Raw genomic sequence first — 27,636 nt, 5'->3', positions numbered from 1 at the left:
CTCCTCTCCCTTTGAGGAGAAGGTTTGGAGCATATTCCACCACGCTGCTCCAATGCGAGTTGGCGGAATACACATGTGGCAGAAATTCGTTGAAATTAGACACATGCAGGTTTACTCATGATGTTTTCCTTTACCGCCGAGCACGTGATGAATTATAAACACAAATTAAGCACATGAAAATTCAGTGGTGCCTGCCTGGGTTTGAACCCGAAATCATCGGTTAAGATGCATGCGTTCTAACCACTGGGCCATCTCGGCTCATATTTAATAGGTAGGAAAACTGACATATGGATCACCTGACTGTGAGTAGTCTTCAGATACCAAGTCAAAGCGTCACCAATCGTGCGAAATAATATGTGATACCTATTGTGCAATTCAAACCGAAACAAAACATACAACATATTCTTGCGTTTACTATCGGTATTTAAAACGGGATATTTACCATGTTTTTTATTTTTATTTGTTGGAGCTCGATATTTCGACATTATCTACGAATGTCTTGTTCACGAGACTCTCGTGAACATGGTAAATATCCCCTTTTTAAATACTGTTAGTAATAAAAATAACCATGTTAATTTAAAATTCTTGCGTTTGTTTGACGACACTCGTCAACCCTTGATACCCACCCAGACGGGCTTGCACAAATCCTATCACCAAAATATTTAAATCGCAAGGGACGCACTTCTGACGTTTCGAAGCTATGTCCGTATTCATTAGTGCTATATTACAGTTCCGTTGAGTTTGTTTTAGATTTATTAAAAACCATTTTGAATGTAACACATAGTATCTATGTACAACGAAGCATCGAATCGAAGTTGGCGTAACCAGATAAAGCAGTTTGGTAGCTTGGTGAATGAAAAGAAACATTTTTTGAAATGCGTTCAGTATTTCCAGAATTTATCGACTTAAAGCAAACAAATTCGTATCCTATCTTATAGGAATCATGCATTTCTCCGGGATAAAAGGAAGCCCATGTCATTGTTTATTCCCTCAACTAACACTTCAGCACTATGCTAAAAACCCATGTCGATCCCTAGTTCTATGATAACCAAAACCTCATTTATACCACAGACACCGTGCATTTCTTCCGAATAAAAAGTATGTTCTATTCCAGACTATTAATCTCTATACTAAATTCATCCAGATCCGTCCAGCCGTTCTGACGCGATTAACAAACATCCATCAAAACTCTCATTTATAATATTAGTAAGATTATATTCTATTTATATTACAGTTTAATCTTTATCTTCTTTTCGATGAAAATAAGCGAAGCGTGATCCAATTACTCGTTTAATCCGAATGTACTTCACTCGCTAAACCGAATAACAATGAGATCGCCGATAATCCACCAGACCCTGAGCTCCAAGAGTCAGGTGCACTGTCAAAGACGCGTTATTGAAAGTAAGCTGCAGTTTTATGGCTTCCACGGAGACACGGGAAATAAGACGAGCTTACTGAGGATCATATTATACAACAGGCACTATAGCATATAACATATGTATTATGTATAAAATTAATATTTTATATTTGTCATCTAAGAATATCGATTTTAAAATCAATTGGTAAATAAATGCTCCTTCCTATGGACATCTTCGTGATCAAAGTAGAGATAGTAATATAAAAAAAAATAATACATTAAGATCTTCTTAAATTTGTAATTTCTAATCTTTCAAAAGTGGTACCAGTGTAACTTGCAATCGGTGTTCTTGGTGACAACAGAGATTGAACCACTGAACTTCATTCGATAATCTCCTCCAAATGCTAATAATTTTTATTGTTTTTGGGATTCAAAGGTGGACTAGTGTAATATTTCCATAAACCTAACATCTTAGGAATAGTTAACAGTACTTATGTCTATATTAAAGATATGAAGATCCTATCAAATTATAATTTGGGTAGAGGATCGGAATTGTGATTCAACGGGGAAATGCTGCAAGCATCCGTGCCACCATTCCGCTGTTATGATTTACATTATTAAAAAAATTAAGTTTTAGTTGTACATCGAGGCCCTAATGAAAATAATTCATCTGACAATATTTTTTATTCGTAAAAAAATGTGAAATAACAGAGCAATCATGATTAGTGTTAATATATATTATAGTGGAAATATGATTTATATATATTTAGTCTGGATCCTGGCTTCATATTGTTACTATGTAATGTACTTGTCTGTACATGTCTGTACTTGTACAGACGGATATACATTTAATACTTCTTAGGTGTAATTATACGCAAGTGAAACGTCAAGATTCTCTTACACGTGTAATACTATTAGTCTCCTGCCTAGACTACCTAGACAAGTACTCGCTTAAGCGGATACATGATCTGTCATTTGATACTTATCTTCACTTCCGGAGTTAGGACGATATAGTTTCTTGCACTTTTCTAGAATTATACAAAGGTTAGTATACACTGGTTACATAAATTACCTACCGAACAATCTTGACTTATTCTAGTTAGCCAGTGTTATCACAGGTAAAAAGATATAAAATCTTGTATTCGTGGTTAGTGGTAAATTCAGAGTGTAAGGAGCGTAACAGTGTCAAGCGGTGATGGTGACCACTTACCATAATTTAATTCATATATTAAATTTAAATTTAATTATTTTATGAAATTAAAACTTTATAATGAAGACTGAATCAAAAATAGAAAAAGAAAAGAAATGGAAATAGAAACAGAGATTGTCTTTGCCCACAATATGGCAACCTAGATTAAAATCCTTTGCAAATTAAATAACCTAACTTTTCCTTAAGCTCTAATATAATAATTATTGGCGTTTCAATAGCGGAGCAGTGAATTGAGGATAAGGCCAATCACCATTTTAAAATTAGTTTGTTTGACTGAAATTAGTCAATGTACTAACACGTATCTACGGCTTTTCCTTTTAGATGATATGATTATACCTTCTTTTATAATATTACAGCTTCTCTCTTCTTAAACAATATAACATCTTAGTTCCCAAGGTTGGTAGCATTGACGATGTGCGTCTTACACCAATATCTATAGGCGATAGTGATTAAACTTACCGTCAAGTGGACGATAGGCCAGTTCACCTACACAAATTTAAAAAAAAAATACTAATGTTCGATGTTCACGTATTGATAATCTGGTCATCGATCGTAATGTCACAATCTAAAAATGATCAATAGGTATAAAATAATACATCATGTCTTGACGAGAGATGAAACTTTATTTGTAATAATTCATTTGAATATAAACTATGGTGATGATAAAATTATTCCTGGCGGTAAGAACTGTGTTCCGTGCGTCCCAATTCAAAGGAAATATGGTGAAAAAAATTAATGTCATCTATTCCAAAAGATTCGAGAAATTAAAAAAATAATAATACATAATTTCATTACTATTGTAGGAAAACTATTTTCAATACTTTTTTAACTTAAATTTTAAACGTTATTTCTATATTTATGACTTATATTTATCTTTGTGATCACTTAGAAAAAACCCGCCATTTTATTTTTCTACCATCTTTGTTTTTTTTTTTAAAAGCCCGCCCAAGGGATAAGTAGTACTTATCCTTTTTCCACAGATAATAAAATCTTAAGTTGGGTCATTATTCCATTATAAAAATTGTCATTCACATGCAGTAGACATAAATAATTATTGCTTGGAAATACAATGTAAATTGTAATATTACAAATTATTATAATTAGCTCACACTATGTTAGTAATTGCCTATATACTAATATCTACATAAGAAAAGGTTAATTATCTATTACGAGTCTATTTACAATCATTAAAGTAATCGAATCGGTAATACTCACTTGACATTATCTGTGAGTTCGAATTGAATCGCTAAACATTACGATCATAGTCCATCAGGAGGGTTTTTAAGAAAATTTACGAACGACGTTTAATCCTATAATATATTAAAGTATATAAATATCAGTACAGCAGCAAAAATTCAGCTTGTAATAAAACCCTTCTGAATTTACCGACGCGGTATATATTTCTGAACAATAATTACGATGAATATTTTTTGAATATAAAAATGTATCGAACTATTTTAAAAATAAAAAAAATATATCCTTAAGATCATAAACGTACCTTTGAATCATTATGTTACAGTATTAAATTAAATGTATAGTTACCACTGATTGTTAGGGTAGATTCAGCCATATCAAGATCCCCAAGTTAAAAGTTGTGACGTACAACTAAACCCAGTATAATTACTAGAAAACGCTCGAAATTGTTCGTAATTACTGAGCGTTTAAAATAAATAAAACGATATGCGAAATAGGTTAACAAAATAGAGCATAATACATTCAAATAATATGAATGCATCGTGCACAAGAATCGAAATAGTTAAGAGTACCCGTCTCTGAGACTTAGTACACTAAGCCTCTTGTTCTCGACGCTGGCATCTGACAGTGTGATCTGCGACTCCAGAGTCGTGTGAAGTCGGTGTTTATAATAAAACGGTGTACATCTGTACAGAAAAATATTTAGATACGAGACGACGAAATTGCGTCAGAGATGATCAACAAACAGCGTTCTTAAAAGAGATTTTATTTCATGTTTTTATTACATATTATGACATTAATTTTATAGATCATAGAACTTTATACAGTTAACTTAATACTGTTTATTTTATTTTATTTTTGTTTAGAATTAACACACAGACAACATAAGATTGAGCTATATCCCATTGCTCAGATTATTTCAATAATAATATTGCACGTTAGAGGTGTGGCGTGAATAGAATAAAAAAAAACGGTAGATCTATTCTGTAAGAACGAACTTGAACGAATGAACGAAAAATTGAATTTATTATAAATATAATGGTTAAACAGGCATTAAAATAGCGTATTATCTTGTAAGTCGGTGTTCAAGAATATAGAATGAGATACGAAGTGAGTACAGAATAGCCATCGTAGTTACTCTATCAGAAATCTGATTCAAAATATAAGGCAGCCATTTAAGACCCTTTTCGAATTTTGCGTCTCACCTATGTCGTCGTTTTTCTTTTCCATCGTGTAAATGCAAAATATATAAACACTCAAAAATATCAGTTCATATCCAATCGCAATATGCTTATAAATTTGACGAATGGATAAATAAAAAAAACTACTTCGCTACTACATCCACGTTCATTGATCGTATCGTAATATTATATCACTGTCTTTAAACCATTTCGATTTATATAGGCTAGCTAAAGTTAAAAGTATTTTTTCAAATCGGATTCGTAGACCCCGAGACTACCGATAAAGGAATTGAACAAACGAACATACTTTTCAATTTTGTAATATTATATATATTTTTGATTATACATTAGTTATTGATAGACGTCGTAACAAACTCAAATAATATTTTTACTCTTAAAAAATCGTTTTTTTTTTTGTTTTTTTTTTTAATTATTAATTTATTTTTCCAATGATGGCTGACCTATGACCGATGCACCCGATCCATCTTCTTCACGCAAACGTTCTATAGACAACATTGTCATTATTTTAAGTGTCAGATAAAACAATTGATGCATCTTCGACGTATAAATATAAAATATGTATATTTATATGAAAATCAGACAATAATATACGCACATTAAAAGATTCTATGAATACATTTTGCAAGAATTTGCGTTCAAGAAATAAAACCATGAAATAAGATACTTCGCAGAATGTGCACTATTTGCGTTTTTTGTTCTATTGGAACAGATCCTAAAGATAAATATAAGGATAGTAGTCATCGAGGAAGTCGAACTATTTAGGATATTCGTGTAGTGTATGAATCATTAGATTATTTTAACACAGCACGTTTGTATGAAAAGTTTCGAAACCGTATATATTTTAATAACCAGGTTATTGCAATATATTAAATGAATTAAAAATACTGTTATATAATTAATTAAATTAACACATTTTATGTTATAGAATGTTAATATATTCAATTTGAAAAATATATAACGTATCTGTGTTTTTTTAGTAACTTTAAAGTTTACTCGGTGGTAGGGCTCATCAGATGTTCTACAGGTAAACACTGTTGTGTGTGTAACTTTGTAGTGTTGTGGTAGTAGTATTCGTATTGCTGAGAAACAAGGGATGCAACATCTTAGCACTCAAGTTTGGCAGCGCATTGGCGATGTAAGGAATGTTTAGAATTTCTTACAGCGCTGATGTCTTTGACCTACCATTAGGTGGCCTATTAACCCGTAACAAACTGAACTAAAAACATAACAGTAAATCAAAACTACAAAATCAAAGTTAATTTAAATGTGAAAATCAAAATTAAAATATATATATCAAGTGCTAAACACTTTTAAATCGGTATATTTATACAGAATTGTATCAACGTAAGGTTACCGAAGCATTTTATTACTCGTGCGATGTATCTTAAAGTTTTTATGTATTTAGTAATGTATGTTCTACTCTAATACCAACCATAACACCTAAAGTACATTGAATTCGCAATCGAGGCAGTTTTAAATTTGACAATCAATATATGTTAATTTAGAATAAATAATTTCGTTTTGATTAGATTTGGTCGTCTTGCGAAACTAAACATTTACAAAACTTATGAACATCGAGAAAATTCCTTTGCCAAAACTCTTAAAATTGAAAACCTTAATATTCTTACATGAAGAATTATCAGTCGAAAATTTAATATATTATTATAAACTTTAAATATTTAAATTACACTGGACATCTAATCTTTGACAAAATCAAGTAAATCAATTAAGCTCAGTACAAAATCATATTGCAAACAGCAATCTTTTCCAGTCAACCTTTTGTTAGAAGTGATCATATAAAAAACGGCTAGGATGTATACGGATACCATCACAATAAAAAAAAAAAAACAAAAGTTAAAGAACCACATAACCTTGTCTTCTAAGAGAAGCTAACCATAAATAACAAAGATTTCCACTGGTAAAGAAACAAAAATATCATATACGCTTTAACGACGCTACCTCAAAGGAATATAATAATCGAAGAGATAATTTCCGAAAACGATTTTCAAACCGTTCAAAGAACAAAAGAACTACTAAAATTCAAACGTAATAACGTATTCTAATCGAATTATCAAAAAAAAAAATATATAAAGGAGATTTATTCGAATTTCGAATAAGTCATAAAAGTACGGGATCAAACAACCAATTAAACTAAAGTTTTCAAAGCAAATTGTAGTTTGTTTGAACGAAATCGTAATGTTGCACGTCTCTCGTCGCTCGAAGCAGATCGCTGCAGTGTAGTGTTTACGAATTACCGGCTATGATATTACTCGCAATCCCGTTTATACATATATCTCGCGTTATATTACAATGGGAATAAAGTAGCCGAAAGGTAAGACGAAAGCGACAAGCAAAACATCGGCACCTATAGTATGAACTAAACACGGTTACCTGTTGGCAAGTGTTCGCTACCATCATTGGGACCGTAAGAAATATTAACCAGTCTTTGCATCGCCAATACGCCAATCGTTGGAACCAAGACGTTATGTCCCCTGTGAGCCAGTGTAACTCACGCTTCAAACAGGATCAGGATAGCATCTATGACCGTATAAACTGGCCACGAGACCAGTCCAGCGTTACAATATAAATATAGATTCGTATTTGACATCTCATATAACAAACCGGACAGCATGATAGTGCTTATGGAAGCAAAATAAGCGATTTTGTCGTTGAATATGCAATTTATTCATACAATAAAGTACATAAAATCTTAGGAATTCGCACAAATAAACCGGGAATAATTTTAAAACTAAAGATTTATACTGTCGTATAGATTTTCGGTTGTCTGCACACCGTATTATTATTGCGACTCCACACTAAAACGCACTGTTTCAACTTAACATTTTAAACGAATTTACAATTTTGGAAATGTTTTATTATTAATTTATTTTTTAAATTAAGAATAATCTGTATTTATGTTATAAATGCGAAAGTATTTCTGTCTGTTTGTTTGTTTGTTTGTTACGCTGTTACATATAAACTACTGAACCGAATTTATTGAAATTTTGTATCAAGCAAGCTTGAGCCCCAATGAAAGACATGGGCTACTTCTTATACCACAAACCTTCTTCATTAACACGCGGCCAAAGCCCCGGGAGAAAACTATATTTTTATAGATAAAAATATATGAACATAATTTAACGAAATAAAAAGAATGAAATTTCATTTAAAACTTTAACAATTTAAAACTGTATTTTTTAAACATCAACATCAGCAACGTAACGCACTAGCATTTGACCGTATATTAGAAGAACATTAGTGTTCACTATTTTAAAAATGTATATTTTAGACGCATTTGACGAGCTGCGATGGCTTTTTTTTTAAATAATGTTTTAATAATTCAACTCACGCTTGGCGGTGTAGAAAATCATGGTGATGAAAATGAGGTACATATGTGGTCAACGACTCGCATTGGAGTAGCATGGTGCATTCAGCTCCCAATTTCCTTTCAATATAATAAGAACTGTTCAGCTGTGATTTTTGAACTTTCATGTATACGTAACTCCAATATTTTTCCGTTGACACACTCGGAATGCAACGCAGAATACTTGGTGGCTTTGCTGAAACCCATCTTGGTAGATACCACCCACTCATCAGATATTATATCGCAACACAGCAATAATCAGTATTGTTGTGTTCGGGCTTAAGAAATGAATGAGCCACAGGCACATGATACAACATCTTGGCTCCCAATGTTGGTGGAGATTGGCGGTTAAACGAATGCTTAATAATTCTTAAAGCGCCAATCTCTACAGGCGATCGGTACCACCTAATGTTTTCTCATATATTAGAATATAAATGAAAAACATATCCAAACAGCTTTTTAAATAATATCACCATTAATTTATAATCTATAATCGTTTGGCAACTGTTTTGCGTCGACCTTCGCTGAGTAATTGAAATATTGAGTTAATATTTTGTAATGTTCCATCAAGTACCTTTAATGCTAACATTATCTGTGCTCAAAAATAGCAAGGGCTATTCTACCGACATAATACATATATTACACATATACTATGTAAAATTTATATGTTATGTTATGTAGAATATATAATTAAGAAATTGTTTAAAAGCAAATTTTAATTGCAATGATTGCTTGTTAATTTGTTTCGGTCGAATCTTTAAAGCTGATTTAGAAGCCTTTCTTAAACCACGGATTTGTAATTTTACGTCTTGGTTCAGCTCCGATGTCAATACATTTTTATGGTACCTGATCCTACACAAAGAAATGGCTCCAGACAAAGGAACTTCTCTACAGCCAAGAGCATATAGAAACTTTTTTTTAAATGTTTTAGTTCAACTATTAATTTATTTTAACGTTTATCATATGTTTATTGACTTTGCAAATTTAAATCAGAGTTCAAAAGTTTTATTACAAATATATATTATAATTTCATGAACTCTTTATAAAATAACCATTTAAATAAAAGTCTAATAGTCCGTGTAATTTACAAAGCTACGCGTTCTCTATCCCTGTAACAAAGAGGAAAGAATAATTACTCTATAAACTAAACGCATACAATATACACTCTCATTGCACATGATATTTCTTTGAACATACTATCTTAATATAAACTATTATAAATTTATTATATGTTTATATAATTCATTAGTAATATAATTATGTGACACATGCCACAGTGAGGGCCACACTTTTTTTATACTGGCAAAAGCCAGTCAACCTTCTTATTTTATGTAAAAATATATTGAATTAACATACCTTTCGTAGCTGACTTCTGGTTCGTACAAGAAATCTAAAAACACTAAAAGTTATTTAGAAAAAAAAGGAAACAATATATGTATTGTGAAAGTTATCAAATTGTAATATAATATCCTTTGGAATCACGATGGTGATACTTTAAAATACAATTAACCCGAAATTCTGGGCCAAGGTTGACGAAAACAATGGTAGGAGCGTTTCTTTTAATAAATATCAACTATTAAATAATTTTTCTGTTGTCACCCGTCCGCCAAGTTGGCAAGCTGAACACTCTTTAATTAGATCGTATTATTCATTCACTAAATTCGTCACTTTTCGCCAAGTGGGTGTAATTAGGACGGTTAATTTCGTTTACGATACATTTGGTACAATTAGTGAAAGAAACATAATCAAAATGACAGTTCAACGTTTAAGTGAGCCGGATCGCACGACTTGGCTGACGTTTCTGGCAGTGACATGAGGCAGTGTTGAATCTCTAACAGCGTTGCAGAACTATCGATAGTTGACCTCGAAAACTATTCAGGATATCGATAGTATCGTTTTTATCAATAGTATCGCTGCTATCAATAGTATTGCTAACAGAGACTTAGCGATACTATCGACAGTATCGATAGTTTTGGACTATCGATAGTTTAGGTTAATAAATAAATAATAAATAAATAAATATTGGACAACATCACATACATTACTCTGATCCCAATGTAAGTAGCTTAAGCACTTGTGTTATGGAAATCAGAAGTAACGACGGTACCACAAACACCCAGACCCAAGACAACATAGAAAACTAATGAACTTTTTCTACATCGACTCGGCCGGGAATCGAACCCGGGACCTCGGAGTGGCGTACCCATGAAAACCGGTGTACACACTACTCGACCACGGAGGTCGTCAAATGTATGTAGGTTAGGTTAAAAGTAATATAATCGATAGTATTGCTCATGGGGAGCTATCGATAGTATTGACACGTGACAATACTATCGATAGTATATCGATACTCTATCGATAGTGGACTATCGATATGCAACACTAATCTGAAACGAATGTCAAGTTTGCCAAACGATATCATATTGTAATTTATAGTTTTTTCCACGTCTAAGCTTTAAAACTATTGTTATATATTATTTGACGCTTATTGATGACCTCAGTTAAGGCTTTGTGTGCATCTGGGTAGGTTATTGTAGTACCATGCGTCATATAATCTACCGCCAAACAGTAACACTTTGTATTGTTGCTTTCGGGTTTGAAAAGCAAATGAACCAGTGCAACTACAGGCATGTGAGATAACTTAGTTCCCAAGATAGATGGCGTATTTTCAATGTGAATTGTTAACATTTCTCACAACGCCAATGTAGGGTCAGTAGAGACAACTTAACATCAGGTGGCCCCATGTGGGCCTAGTCTGCTAATTAAAAATAAAAATAAAAAACCATTTCAAAGATTTAAATGAGTTAAAACAATATTTTAAAAAACCATCGTTTCCTTTTTAAACTCTATTTGTTGAAAACTAAGGTTTAAAATAAAACAAAAATAAGATTACGAACGATACATTGTACAATGAGTATTCCAGATCATGAGGTGATTACCCTCAAAAGATAAAATGCACTCTAATTAAGACCTAATTGTAGTATATTAAAGTTCAAATTCCTTTTTACCCAAGAGAAAGATTATTATGTATTATGGTTTAACATAACTTGTGCAATTTCCTTTGGTGAAATAATTAGCTGGTGATTTTCTCATTCCGTGCTACTTTTAATAGCTTTTATAAATAAACATTGTGTTTAATTTATAGCGTTGTTAATAACTTGTGACTAAATTATACATATTTCTGTTTAATTAACAAATTTTGCATATAAAATAAAAATACAGATTATACAGAAATAACTATATAATATGTTAAGATTCCACATTGACAACTATTAAAAAACATTTCTTTATTTATTTCCCGCTCAAAAGTGACATTAAACTTTTTAAATAAAAAAATAATGTCTAAGACTAGGCAACATGCAGTATAAACATTTTTTAATTAAAAAAGGATAAAGTAAGTACTTTGATATATATTCGCGGTTATCATAAATTGCCAACAAAAATTCCCATTACAAGATGCTTTTATAAAATACATTATTTTTAGATTTGACACCCGTTACGCATATTGGTCCCAGCGAAGACTTACCGCCTACTATGAACGGACTCATATTATATCGTAACGATCTTTTTTCAATATACGAATTACGCCTTAATCGTGTTATTAACTTTAGGAGTTAACTATCTATATGATTTTCAAATACTCCATTGTTTTCTGAAGCCTATAAGTATAAACACTGTCAAATTTTATGGCCGGTGAGCTACTGAGAAACCAAATTACTATAATACCTAATATTATATGACTGTCTGCTCTACTTAGCTCGGCTATATATGAGATTCTGTCATATATGATTTTTGCGAAGCTTAAACCGTTTACACAGCGCACGCAACGGAAGCTCTCTGCAGGAATAATATTTTTTTGCAATATTTTTCATTGTTAGTGCGTCCTTATTGGTCGTGGCGTATCATAGTCTATAGTTTTTCTAGTTCTCTGACCATTAGTTCCTCAGCTTAGCGCGTTCAACCAAACAAACAAACTCTTCAGATTTACAATATTATAATAGATAAGACAATCTTATCGCATATACTTTAAAATAAATATGTACTAAAACCACAACGTAAATCATTGCATAAAAACATATATAAAACTTTTATTGTATGTACAATATTTATAATATTTGAGAAATGTATGTATATGACAGCGATTCTATATTTTTTCAATATGGCAATTTTAATCATCAAAAATCAAGCACATTTGAATCGTCATTTAACTAACCATATAATGTGAAGCTACCACCGGTTCGGAATGTAGATTCAACCGAGAAGAACCGACAAGAAACTCAGTAGTTACTCTTCTCGACATTTAAAAATACAGTCATGTTAGTTAAATACAATTATATATGTATATAATATATCCTACCTGGAAGTCAATCTAAAAAAAAAAAAAGAAGTATTATCTCCACGATTTTTATCATATCTTGTATCGAATAATATGTCTTCTTTACCAATGTTTTTTTTTACAAATGATTTGAATTTCATCGGCAAAGTTAAAAATGTCTGCTATTATGACAAAATTCCGCTACGAGCTAGTGTAAACCGGTTCCACGCGAACTATAAACTATATAGTTTAAGTGCCAATAAATTTCTAAACCTTTTTTTATAATCATGATGTATAATGACATAAATTACTGATCCAACCTTTAAAATTCTTCTTATTAGGTATTAAATTATTGTTTTTTTTATTACAAAAATAATACATTAAATTAACTTTAATAAAAAAAGGTGCATATAGATATATAATCTTCGGCGTAATTCAAAATAGTTTCTAATTTCGTGATAATAAATATGTTACAATAAAATAATAATAATTTATTTAAATAATAATTACGATTATGATAAATTTAATTCCTTGTTTTTTTTAACATTGCTATTATACTCACTAATATATATTATAAACAATCTCAACGTAAATTTATAATAAAACATTGTAAAATAAGGTAAGGTGTATCTTGACACTTAATATTATGGAACACTGTGCGCGCGCATCATAAAAAAAAAACACTCATCAATTTTTAATAACACGCCAAAAGAAGTATCACTTCAAAGATAAACTTAAAAAATAAGTTTTTACATACGCATCCTTCGTTGAAATAATTTCCCTCGATTAAATTAATGATGTTAAAAATAATAAAAAAATACTAAATGTCATATAAATACAAACCAACGTAAAATATGTCGAACGCTTCTAACAATTATCGTCATACATAAAACATCAAAGAAACGCGACGGCAGCGCGGCGCATGCGCAAGTGACTCAAGTATTATCCCCGTAAATAGTTCTAAGAACAGAAACTCACGTAAATTTTTTGATAAATTACTACTGTCATAATAGTGTAAATCAGAAAACTGTTCGTTCAGAAAATATTGAATTTCAAAGAAAAATCTTCGTTCAATCGACCGAGCGGATACTTGGCAATTGAACCAGAACACGTGGGAGTTGCTGTGAGCCGTGATTGCCAGTGAATCAGACGTGAGTCTTAACCGATGATTCTGAGTTTATACTCTAGGCTCTGAACTCCACCAACCCGCATTGCAGCAGCGTGGTGGAGTAAGGTCTAAATCTTCCCCTCGAAAGGGGAATTCTTTGCCCAGCTGTGGGATATTACCAGGCTTACTTACTAGTTTTACGTGGTTGAATATAGTAAAATCATCGTACAAATTATAGCCTATTTAAACAGTTTTTACAATGTTTAATTAAACAAAAAAAATAACCAACTGAAATAATGTTGGATTTAATTATTTATACCCATATTAGAAACTCAAACGGTCAGGCAATCAGAGAAGTGCAAGCAGGTGCACGAAAATAAAAAAATAAACTAGAAAATACTAATTAAATAATTAATAATAATTACACCAAAGGCACAGATAACATGTCCGTCAATGGTAGAGATTCAAGATTTCAAGACATGTCAAGACATGATGTTTGATGACAACCATTTTGTCACCCTCCAAACCGACGCACAGTAATGCATATTGCACATTGACATTTATCCAAACATTTTTACAAAAGAACACATCCAAACGATGAACTGGATCGAGATGAACCAGTAGGATATCATAAGTGAATCTAGCCAAAGACAAAACGTTGAAATCTAACCAAAATATTTACATATCTAAGTGTAGGATAAAATTCTGGTACATTTCCATTGTACATGCGGTAGTAGAATAATAAGGTCCAAAACCTCTTCTTAACAAGGGAAAAATATGTGCAGCTGTGTGCCTTTTTAAATTTTCTAGAAGGTTCTTGATTAAGTTGTGTATAATTGTACAAATAAAAAATATTCCAACATAATTTTATTCATATATCGGCATAATCGCGACACGCCCAAATAGACACGTTAACTAAATATGTTCAATACAAAAAAGTTGGAGAAAATTTAAAAACTTTTTCACTACCGTAACTTACTTACGTACTTATCGTAAGCTATATAACTATATCACTAAAACACTTTTTTTATATCAGATTTTGCCCAAGACCACCTAAACAGATCGCAGATTAAAGAAATAAAAAAAAAAGATTCTCACGTCAAAGTCGACTTTCATTCAATCAGTGAAAGGATTAATCTCTTTAAAAATATTTTATTACAAGTACATAATTTATTAAAATGTTAAAAAAGCGTTTCATATGTCTCCTCTCAGAATGAGGATCCTGAATTAGAATCATGTCATCGAAGTCACGCCGCTCTATTTCACCTTCGGATCTTTAAACGGTGTACAAGAGTCAACTGAAACATTTACACTCGACCACCCGCGCTTATAAATTCTTATAATGACCAAGTGACATATTGATAGTACTTCATCTTGTTTCGTTTTATTTACGAAAACGCACTCTGATGTTAATCGTCTGTTTCGTTATAAAAGTGTTTTAATGAGACACCATCAAAGATTTTTTTTAATATATATTTATGTGATTTTGTGTCATGATTTTTTTTATTTGACTTTAATTTTTGTTTAAATATATTTCTTGCGATGATAAAGTAAAAATATCACATCTAATTCAACGGGCGCTTTTGAACATTTTTAAGGGGTTATTAAATGTCAGTCATCGGTTCATAATGTAGATTCTACCGAGAAGGATCGGGACGAATCTCAATTAGTTTTGTTTTGAATTAAATAAAATAGATATTCATAAAATACAATTACTAACTTCACGATTTTTATCATCTAGCTTATAATGAGTAATATTTATAAATATTTTTGTACACAAAAATTGAATTTATTATTTGAGATACGAATTTTACGTATAAAACTCTTGAACTTGAGATCTTCATCAAATAAGGTATTATACACAGATTCTGCTGCTTCGTTGTTCTAGTGGCTAGATATCAGGCCGCAAATCCCGGGATCCTGAGTATAAACCCTAGGTCAGGCCAAAAAAAGTAATAGGGATTTCTATTGAAAAATTCTAAGTAAAAGGCCGGAGTCTGGAATTGTGCCTCCAAACTAAAACTCTCTCCGGACGTGTCAGATTTGCCATCACATTGTATTATGACAATGAGAGAATATAGAATGCATCAATATTTTGACACACTCTTGTGCCCTATAATATGTCCTGGGTAGTTCACTAGTATCCCTTAAAATTGGTCGCCGTATCCAAAATCAGTCAGGACGACATCATTAAACAGATTCAAACCACAACCAGAGTTGAATTATATCTACATAATTTAATATGTAATGAAGCAACAACAGATCAACAGAAAGTATTTTAATGAATACAAAATCATAGTACTCACATTCAATAAAGTAACTTCCCCGGCAACGGAATTGCATTTCTCGTTAAACATAATTCATACCCATATAAAGTCGGTAGGGCTCCGGTCTATTCAGAAATATAAGCCCTCTCGGAAATATCATGTTGGTGAGCCTCGTTGAAAATATTTTTAACTAGAATTTTTAAAAGACAGTACGTATAAGGCTATAAGGTTGGTTTTACTATAAACTAGTCGAATTAAAACGCGTTAATATTTTTACTTAATTTTGAATTATATTTAAATAACAGGTTTGTCTATACAATGAAACATAATAGATTTATGGAGATATTATTCCTTATTTAATAAATTTACTTGGTGATAAGGCTTTGTGCAAGCCCGTCTGGGTAAGTAACACCAACTCATTAGATATTCTACCGCCAAACAGCAATACTTCGTAATGCCGTGGCACAAGGGACATAACATCTTTGCCCCTAAGGTTGGTGGTACAAGAATATTAACCATTACTTATATCTAGAGTAATAGTTAATATTCTTGCAGCGCAAATGTCTATGGGCATTTTTGTTAACAATTTAAAAATTGTCCAACAACTACAATATTTATTTATATTTGAACCATAATTTCCCTTTTTGTGGGTACATATATAAATCATCACAAAAAAATGGTAAATTGTCTAAAGAAATTCATGTTCGATTAAGCTCAGTAATATTTATAATATTCTCATTAACAATAAAAAGGTTTAATTAAAAAGGGTTTATATTATTTAAATGAGGAAAAAAACAGAGTCGCAAAAAGTTACAACTTCATAATTTTTAGTACATTCCCGCCTTTAGACCTTCAGTTTTACATTGCACTCTTTATCTGACTGTTCTGTTTGTAACATCGTCTGCTCCGGAGAATCGGTGACGTTTTATGATACCATTCGTGTATCAATCTACTATCAAAAATATATTCTAGGTCGTCCAAATTTACAAACAATAATTCGGGTCCGGTTAACTTAAAACTCTGATGACAATACACCGAACGCCGAGATAGCTGCTCGTAACATGGACACGAGCGGCAAATGATCGCGTCGATAAACAATAAATTATGAAACGTAGAAAATATGACACAATGGTATCATTTCTAAAGTTCATAAAAATACCAAAAAAAGTACACCAGCACAAACGGAGTCTATGATAAAATGACCAACGCTCGTACCACTGCCATTATAAAAAGTGCCTTACCAACAACGAACTGTAAGTGAATTAAAAAAAAAGTTAATTATAAAAATTCTGGTGCTTCGAAACAATAAATAGAGTAACGGATCAAAATAATGTTAGTGACGGAGAGGGGACAAAAAGTATGTGAGATCCGTCTCAAGCGTTTAAGATGTTAGACGTTTTTCGCGGTTTAAAAAATCTTATAAAGGTGAACTATGTACACATTGACTCGCCAGTGTTCAGGTTACACTACTCCATCACCGTCATCTTGCTGATAGCGTTCAGCTTGATCGTGACTACGAGGCAATACGTGGGGAATCCTATAGACTGTATCCACACCAAAGATATTCCGGAGGACGTGTTGAACACGTATTGCTGGATCCATTCCACGTACACCTTGAAGAGTTTCTTCCACAAGAAGGTCGGCGTGGAGGTGCCGTACCCCGGCATCGGGAACAGCCGAGAGAAAGGGAAGGAAGATATGAGTGACAGGAAGATATACAAGTATTACCAATGGGTCTGCTTCTGCCTATTTTTCCAGGTAAGTTTTAGCCTCGTAACTTTTCTAAAGCATTCGATAAGTTATTTCTTAAACATATATAAGATGATTCTCTTTTATTATCTGTTATTTTATTTATAACCTATGTAATCAAATCAGTTTTATATAACAAGTTACTTCAAATTATTTAACTTGTATAAATAATCAATAAATAAGAACAGTTATGAAAACAATTTCCGAAGCAAAAAGTTTTTATAGTTGATAATAGAAAGATATTAAAAGAATATTTATTGAAGAACCGAGATGGCCCAGTGGTTAGAACGCATGCATCTTAACCGATGATTTCGGGTTCAAACCCAGGCAGGCACCACTGAATTATCATGTGCTTAATTTGTGTTTATAATTCATCTCGTGCTCGGCGGTGAAGGAAAACATCGTGAGGAAACCTGCATGTGTCTAATTTCAACGAAATTCTGCCACATGTGTATTCCGGCAACCCGCATTGAAGCAGCGTGGTGGAATAAGCTCCAAACCTTCTCCTCAAAGAGAGAAGAGGCCTTTAGCCCAGCAGTGGGAAAATTTACAGGCTGCTAATGTAATGCTAATGTATTGAAGAACTGCCGTTCATTTATATAATCTCCAGCATAATATATATAATATTGCTTTGTGCGTGCAATATTAGACACGTAAAATATACGTCATAGCTTTTGTAAAGGCAGTTCTAACTAAGCACGTCCGTTTTTAGTCTTACATATCCTGTACTATTTTTAATCTGGATTACACATCCTCAAGAGACTGAACAGTCATCAGGCAGATTTCCGAATGAATCCACCGTAATGCCGCTCGTAATACCCGACGTACTGGAAGCTATTCAGTCATTTTCCTGAAAAATAATTACATATGTACATAACCAGAGAATAAATTTGAAATTTTATTGAAATATATGACTCATATTTAAGTATGGTCTGTTTGAAATGATACGAAACACAGGATGTGTTTTCAAGACTAATGACTAATCAAAATATTAGTACCTTTTGAAGACGGTTAATATCTCAGTAGTTGGATTGCACTTGGACTTTGGACTAATAAGGGTATAATATCATATTATTTCCTTCACTGGTGAGTCGGGGAAGTGCTGCTATTATTGCCTCCATGCCACGCGATCATAATTTATAAAGTACGTAATAATTTTTATATTGCATCTCATTCTAATATTCCGATTTAATTCACTATAGTTATCGAAGAATTCTCACTATGATTCGGAAGTTATGTTCGAATATCTACCTATTATACAGTTATTGTTGATACGATGCGTCTAAATCTGTCTTGGTGTCTTTAATCAAACTGGCTCACTCACCTTTCAAACCGATTCACTTTGACACACCTTGGTAAAATAATTAGCCTGCATAAGGCCATAATATCGGTTAAAGGAAGCTATTGGACTATCAGACAGTTTTTTAAATATATATTTTTTCTTTTTCAAAAAATTTTGATAGACACATGGATGTTGCAACGACACAAACAAAAGTTCAATAGTTTATACCTCGACCCGATTAAATTTTTATGAAAGATTTAACGATCCGTAAACTTGCTATTCTGGGCCGTTAATGAAAATGGATCGGAATTCGGGGTAATCAAAATATTTCCCTCGGCTACACCTCCGGTACAACTTTTACCAATATGTCAACAATCTGTTGCAGCGTGCTGCTCCAAAGTCTGTATTTCTAAATAATAACATTTAATATATATTTTATATATAATTTCGGAAAGCAGCTTCCAGCGAGAAGAAATGGCAAGAAACTCGCATAGTTGCTCTTTTCAAATAAACAGATTTACAATAATTAATATCCTGCAATGGAACCCGAGCTTAAATCCAGGCGTTTTTTTCTAAAAAGTATAATTTTAATGAATAATAAGATTTATTTATTTGTTTAGTCTTGATAAACTTTTTAAATTTGTAAATGGTAAATTGATTTTATTTCCCGGTATGTTATTATATATGCGTATACCATTGCCCAAAAACATATTCTGTACCGTATGCAAACGGAAAGTAGGGGTTACAAATTTATTCTTATTTCTTGTATTAATAGCATGTATATCAGCTTTTATGGAATATTATTGTATATTCTTCTTTATAAACATTATATAATCCCATCATATCCGAAGAAATTTCACTTAAAAACACTGCACAAATATTATAGATTGGAATGTAAGCAAGAAATCTACTCAAGAACGCGTTGCAAGCATCGACTCCCGCGGTGATCACGAACATAAAACTTAAGATGGCAAAAAAACTACTTGTACAATACTTAAATCACGCAATTAGATATTATGAAACGATGTAAAATTTCTTGGAAAAATAATGGCATCGAACTTGAGGTGTTATTGTTTTAAAGCTGTTTAAATTATACCCATAATTCCAAAAATATAAAGAACCAAAAATTAAAAAGTAAAGTGATCAACTTATTAGCCTTATGTTGTTCATTGTCTTTTATATGTATAGCACACCAAAAACTGTGATGGACACATTCGTTATTGGCGCTTATATTCTGTTATTCCAAATTTTAGTATTTTCATAAAAGTAACGACAATTAAATGCCTGGATGGAAACCGAGGCTTGCGCGTTGCTTAATTTAACGTTTCTCCGCAGCCAAAGAAGTAAATTAATTAGAAAAATATAATAAAAATTAAGATTGAGTATGAAATTAGATGTATGTTTGTACAGACGTTATAATATGTTTTTGTATCAACTCGCAATTTTAAAGTTGAAAACACAACAAAAAGTCTTAAATCTTGGAAGTTACAATTATTAATAGTTACTAATATTATAAATGCAAAAAAGTCGGTATATCTGTCTGTCTATTTTTTGCTCTTTCACGGGCAAACCACTGAACCAAATTCGATGAAATATGGTATGAAGCCAGCTTGAACTCCTACGCATTACATAGACTTTATCATTAAACACCAAATTAATAAGCTATTCTGTAATAAAAAATACCTTTTACTTAATATGCAGAAGTAAAATGTATTTAGCCTTAAGAAAAATATTCATTTCAAGTATTAAAATCTTTTCATAGAACCTTAAAGGACAGTTAGTTTAGCCGCCATATCAATTTGATAGGCTTCGCACACAAAACCTCAGTCTCTAAATCTGGGTCATCCTGATTAGAGTCCGTTAAGACTTCGTAAATTAATCTTCATTATCAATGTCCTAATTAAATTGCACCGAACTGTGTGTAAGAAGTCGCAAACAAAAAATACCACAGAGAACAATTAAAATAGTAATTGAAGATTCGATTGTGATGAAACCTGGCCCATGACATAATCAATGAGTATAACAGAAAGATACACCTAGGTCCCAACCAACAGATTTGTGAGGATTTGTTGAAAACTACGTGGAAAAAAAGTAAAGCGAATACGTCTTTATTTATTTTATGTTTATATATATATCAACATATTGTTAACATTTCCCCTACGCCTCCCCTCCTCCCCCTGATTATGTTTGTTTTTAAAATTTTAAACCATATAAAAAGATTATTATTAAAAAAAACAAACACAACTCCTCGAAGGTAAGAAATGGAATGGAATTAAAATCAAATCCTCCACAGCATCATCTGTATAAAATTTGCGTAAAATAAATGACACGACCAATACTTAGCGTTCGACCGGCCGACGCCTTCGCATCTTAACAAACAAAAATGCGACCTAATTTTCTGTTTATTCTCTCCATAATGGCTTACAGCTCTTATTTTTAACATCCGAAGCTGTTTCCTGCAATGCTAAAAAGTACACAGACTTATTTACAAACGAGTATTATGTACGTATGCGGTAAGCGTTTTGCTTCCGTTTCCACATTATGATTTTTCAACATTCATTGCTTGAATATTATGCTAAGGAATTGTAACGCGAATATTATCTTATTTTTAAAGCGCTTTCAGTATTTTAAGCTGGATGTGAGCAATAATACACGCGCTTCTTTGAGTTTTTTGCTCTTATTATTAACCTAATTCATAAGTCGTTTTGTTTCCAGTTAAATAACTACTACTGTGGGTTTGTTTTCATGAGGCATGTGAATAAAATTCAATTCAGCTGATATGGCTTAGTAGATTGCGTAAATCGTAGCCGAAGATTGAGGGATCACATCTTCTGATTATCAAATATTTAATTTGAAAAAACTACAAAAAAAATCTTATTACCATAGCCCAGCAGTGAAACATTAAGAGTCACTTTTATCGAGAAAAAAAAAACTATTTGTTTCAATCAGTTTTTTTTTGCTTTCTTTATGATTGTTTAAATATTTTTATAACAGAATATATATTTTGTTCAAGTCTCTTATATTAGACATTATTAATAAGCAAGATTAATCTAAAGCTACTACCGGCTACATCGCTTCTACAGTACAATCAATATTGCAATACGACCAGCAAGGAACTCATCATCGATAATCCTATCCCAGAAAACTTCTCACAAATATCAACGATAAATGTTGAACTGAAGTAGGTGTAGTATAATTTGTCATATAAACTACGAACAAAAGTCTTAAATGGTCTATACTGCATAGATATTGTGGTTCTATAAGACATATTAACTTCTCCTTACAACGTCAATGTACAACCAACATAAAGAACCAAGATGTTATGTCCCTTGTTACACTGTTACACTGGCTCGGTCACCTTTCAAACCTGATCACGACAAAACTAAGTATTGCTTTTTGGCGGAAGAATAACTGATGACTGAACTTTGTCGTCAAGTTTCTATATTAAAAAGTAGCTTTTATCCTTCCTTGGGGTTTAATCTTGCTTCATACCAAATGTCATCAAATTCAGACAGACAGACGGACGGACAGAGTTACTTTGGCATTTATTATATTAGTATATTTAATATAGAAAAGAACAATTCTGACGTACGAAACAAGAAGCCATAGACTCTGCTTAAATATGACGCTAATGTTATCCCACATAACATATAACGGACCATCGGTAGCAATTACACTAGGAAATATAATACATTATAATTACAGGCCTTTGTTTAATGATCAAATTCAAAATATTCTTTATTCTAGTTCTCACTTCTTACTTGAATAAGTTGGCTCAAGAGCCGAGATGGCTCAGTGTTTAGACCGCGTGCATCTTAACCGATGATTTCGGCTTCAAACCCAGGAAGACACCACTGAATTTTCACGTGCTTAATTTGTGTTTATTATTCATCTCGTGCTCGGCGTTGAAGGAAAACATCGTGAGGAAACCATTACATTACCATATTCCACCAAACCACACTGGAGCAGCGTGATGGAATACGCTCCAAACCTTCTCCTCAAAGGGAGAAGAGATCTTAGCCCAGCAATGGGAAATTTACAGGCTGTTAATGTATGTATGTAATGTAAGTTGGCTCAAAAAAGCACTTAAGAATCTTCATGTTAAAGTGTTGAATTGAATATAAACCTAACAAAGGATCGGAGAGTAGATTCTATTGAGAAGAACCGGCAAGAAATTCAGTAGTTACTCTTTGCCATTTTAAACACAGTGTATGTCAATAAATAAAAGTAACGGTTGATAGTAATTTGCATGCCACACACATTGTGGGTGCACTTCCTGACTGGCTGTAACGTAGTCTGGGTTTGAGATTCAACGCTTATCTCATTACCCAGGTATATCTTCTTTTTCTTCGGCCGGCATACCGCATATTCAAGCCAGATGTTCCGAACCCACTTAAGGGTTCAAAGTCGCAAAATCCTAAGGCCTTCGGTGAGACCTAAATGTTCACTAACATAGATGTCGTCTCTTCCGGATATGATGGGTGCATTTTAATTATTCTCACCAGCTGCTACCAGCCACCAGCAGTCATTGACTTGAAAGTTAAGGACATCTGACGCCCAGAGTAATCTTTAATAGCAATTAGTCCTTGCCAGTTAGTTGTCAAATCCAACGATGCAGAAGACCATTTTTGTTAAAGTTTACAACCCAATACCAACAGATGGCGCTATTCTGACGAAATCTTTCATATAATCATAACACATACTGAGTTGTCTTCATTGCACCCATTTATATCGCATCATCGTAAGAAGTTGTTCTAATGTTTTGCACGCAGGTGTCCACTCCACACCTTGTTTGTTAAAGGACAATTTGTGTTTTAAAATGTTTATTTATTAAAGAATCATAATATTCAATACCATTAAAACTGCATTAAGAGTTTAGAATACAATGCAGGAGAAACAGTTACTCGAGTGCTGCACTAAGAAGTTAGTTTCAAATGTACTAATAAGCGTAAAATTTTCACAAGAAAACGTCCTCGTCTCGTAATACTAAAGCACGTTAAAATAATGGAAGCTCAAGTCGACGAGCTAATATTATGTCCAGACAGTAATGAGCGATCACGTTTTAGTACTTCGCCGCTGTTATTGTAAAACGTCTTATGTACAAGTTATATAATATATATTAGACGTGAGGAGAAAATTAATTTTATCGAAATCGAAATATTCTTTATTCAAGTAGGCATAATTTTTTTTTAATTTATACATATTTATTATTGACGTAGACCTCGATGACTCAGGGTGTAAACAGCTCAAGAACAGTAAGATAATTTGGAAGCTAAACTTAATGTAATGTGCAGAGTTACACCGGTTCTTATCAAGTGAGGTTACGAGATATGTACTCCCAAAACAGTAGCAGGTTTCCGATAACCAAACGAGTGTTATGTTGAATACAATTTTGACTGTGTCTTTGTAATGAAATGGCTAAACAACTCAAAATTCCAATGTTTATTGCCCAAACGTCTTTGTTCATAAGATTTTGCTATAAAAAATCCCATAAAATGTATATTAAAAAAATAAATACGCACATAATATTTATATCATCTGACCCAATTCACTTCCAAATATACTAAAATAAATCGTCTTGACTAGCGTAAGCACTTTCCGATCTAAACGAGGCTTCATAGCTCTCACCGGCGCAGGCGCATTGCTCTAGTTCTGTAAGCATTAGATTTGATAACTTTAGTTTATTGCGGAGTCATGTTTTATCTTTATGAGCGTTAGCAGATGAAGTTTGCTCTCAGATAGGCAAAGCCCGGCTTAATGTAAGTCTAAATTTGTACGGGTTACGTGGAAACTATGAATCCATTATTATCAGAAGAAAAAATATATTATAAAAATAATATAATATAGCAACGAAATAAAAAGTATGAGCGCAACTCACTTACGAATCTCTGTAGTGTTTTCCGGGATTTGAATCCACAATCCGTGTTAGATTGTGTTTTTGGTGTTATACTTCTTTCGGCGCGGTATGAAAAAATAATGAAGGTCAATTTTTATAATGCAGCAAAGAGTTTTCGCTAAATAGACAACTTCACAACTTATCTTATTTAACAATGTTAACTTGCCATAATAATAATTATGATCTTTTTAAATTAATAAGTACATTTTGATTATTTAATTGTAATTGTTTATTTGCATGTAATTAAATACTACTTGTTATTATTCAGAAGAAGTTTAGCTTCTCATAGTTACACGCACCTTATTTCTTCTTCCTTAAAACTTTTCGTACGTAGTACCTAGTAGTAGATATGATAAAGTTTTAAACGTAGGTACCCCTACGTTTAAACGTACTAAGAGTACGCTGTCTTACTACGTACTGGCAAATAGCCATGTCTCAGAATTCCTTCCAAAACATGCAGTTTCTTAAACATATTTCACTTCACCCCAAAGCACGAATTGAATTTGTAAATGAAAATAGTGCCTCAGAGAGAGAAGTTCGAAAATCAGAGGCCTGGAAACATTATATACCCAATATCATTCAGGAAGGCGTTCTAAATTTAAAAATAAAATTTGTTTTTTCATAGAACACTTTTCTTTTTCTCTTAACCGAAGATCGCGTCCACAAATCCTAATCGGATTTGGCCGGATTTACCCGTATTATGGCAACATGTGTCCAAATATTTTTCAAACAGAAGACCTTTACCGAGCACTGTTAAATACGATCTATTAACTTATTTATTATACATAATGATTAGTACAGTGAAATAATATTTTTTTTTATTTTATTAAAAGCCGTCCACTTAACGAGCAACTATCAATAACAAATAACTAACACGTTGTTTTCATAGTTCACATTTACGACCTCAAACCGCTGTAAAGCGATGAAATATTGGCACCTAAGTCACTCGGGTATGCTAATGAAGCGTTAAATTCGCTATTTGTTAAAATCGTTGGAAACCAATTTTCGTACTAAAAATATGTTTTCAATGTTAAGTTTAAGTTCGATATTATTAATAAAACTAACGTTACATGTCGACAATGATCATAAGAATAAACAACTTGAATATTTTGGTATTCGACGAATATGGAAAGGGAAAATGAAACGTTTTTTTTATGAGATGAGGTGTGCCATCGTAAGTTGAAATTTGGTGCTGAAACTGTGCAAATAACACACTACCAGTGCATCTAAAGATATATAGATCACATCCTGATCGGTGAGTAAGAAAATCGTGTGGAAATCTACATACATTATGTTTTGACAATGTCATGAAAGGAATCGACTTGGATTGAAAAAATTACCCGTACGTCTGAAAAAAATGTATTATAAATTCACATCGCCCTCGGTGGGCACTCGAAAAAAACATCGTATGGGAAATCTACATTATTTTTTGACAATGACATGACGTATGTCGTCATTGTCAAAGATCATATTTCTTTGAGTATTTTTTTCGCAATGCATCGCCGCACCGCACACCGGCACACCACTGCGTACAACCGTTGCTTCTGATCTCCTTTCAGTCTTGTCATATTAACGTTCATCAAAAGTGATAATATATGTATAAGAAAAATAAATGAAAAAAAGAAATGAATAACAGTAACAGTAAAGTAAACCCTCTCCCTCTGAGGAGAAGGTTTGGAGTTTATTCCACCACGCTGCTCCAATGCGGGTTGGTGGATAGACACGTGGTAGAATTTTGTTGAAACACACATGCAGGTTTCCTAACGATGTTTTCCTTCACCGCCGAGCATGGGACGAATTATAAACACAAATTAAGCACATGAAAATTCAGTGGTGCTTGCCTGGGTTTTAACCCGCAATTATCGGTTAAGATGCACGCGTTCCAACAACTGGGCGTACTCGGCCCTAAAAAATAAAAAAATAAAAGTGACATAAATAAAATGTTAACACGTTCGATTTTTAAACAACTTAAAAAAAGAAGGGGGTTTTTAAATTCGATTGTATTTTGTTACTTGTGAACTTCGTCATTTATAAAAAAAATTATCAATTCTTGTTTTGTGTAGGAAGCTACTTTCCAATTTGGTCCATTTAAAATTGAAGAAAATTTACCACCCCCGAGAGTTGAAGGTGGAGATTGACAACATATTTTTTTATGGGCACGAATTTCATTCATTCATAATTTATTTTCTTAGTACTTTTAGAAGTCGGTTCTTTTTTTGATAAAATTTTATGTTTTGTAATACTTTACACTTCGCGTGGTTTCACCTGCGTTAAGCGTTTAGCTGCTTCTCCTGCTTGAACCATAGCGTGATGTTATGTGGTTTTCATACTTTCTAAATAAATGGGCTATCTCATGCATTTTTGTTTTTATCAAATCGCACATGGTTTAGTCCTATGATTATCGCAAACATACCAACAAATTCTTCTAATTTATATCGACTTTATTTATAATTGATGAATAATGTGTAGACAATATAACTTTATGTGAAACGAATAAACAAAAACACGAGCTATTATAAATTTCTTAAAAATAATAATCCTAAAAATACTTAGAACACAGCAGACACTCAAACATGTAACCTACACTTGTGTGGAGCACCCTCGCGCCGACGTGATGAAGTTGCCGCAGAGACGTGCGTCGCTTTAAGCGTTTTACAACGAAGTCCTGACAAGTTCCCTTTTCAGTCCTTTA

At 32.6% G+C, this 27,636-nt stretch overlaps 1 protein-coding gene across 2 annotated transcripts in view; it reads left to right on the top strand.

The window, feature by feature from the left end:
• Positions 1-27,636, top strand: part of LOC125070978 (innexin shaking-B-like) — a 64,416-nt gene that overhangs the window by 24,338 nt on the left and 12,442 nt on the right. Inside the window, exon 2 of one of the 2 annotated variants that reach the window (XM_047681026.1) lies at positions 17,194-17,775. In XM_047681026.1, coding sequence (XP_047536982.1) covers positions 17,404-17,775 — 372 coding nt within the window. In that variant the 5' untranslated portion in view covers positions 17,194-17,403. Of the gene's footprint in view, positions 1-16,989; positions 17,776-27,636 lie in introns of both variants that reach the window. The other variant, XM_047681017.1, reaches the window with a different exon arrangement.

The sequence above is a fragment of the Vanessa atalanta genome, chromosome 2, assembly GCF_905147765.1.
Source record: "Vanessa atalanta chromosome 2, ilVanAtal1.2, whole genome shotgun sequence".
NCBI classification, from domain to species: domain Eukaryota; kingdom Metazoa; phylum Arthropoda; class Insecta; order Lepidoptera; family Nymphalidae; genus Vanessa; species Vanessa atalanta.
This window is presented reverse-complemented; position numbering and strand designations above follow the sequence as displayed.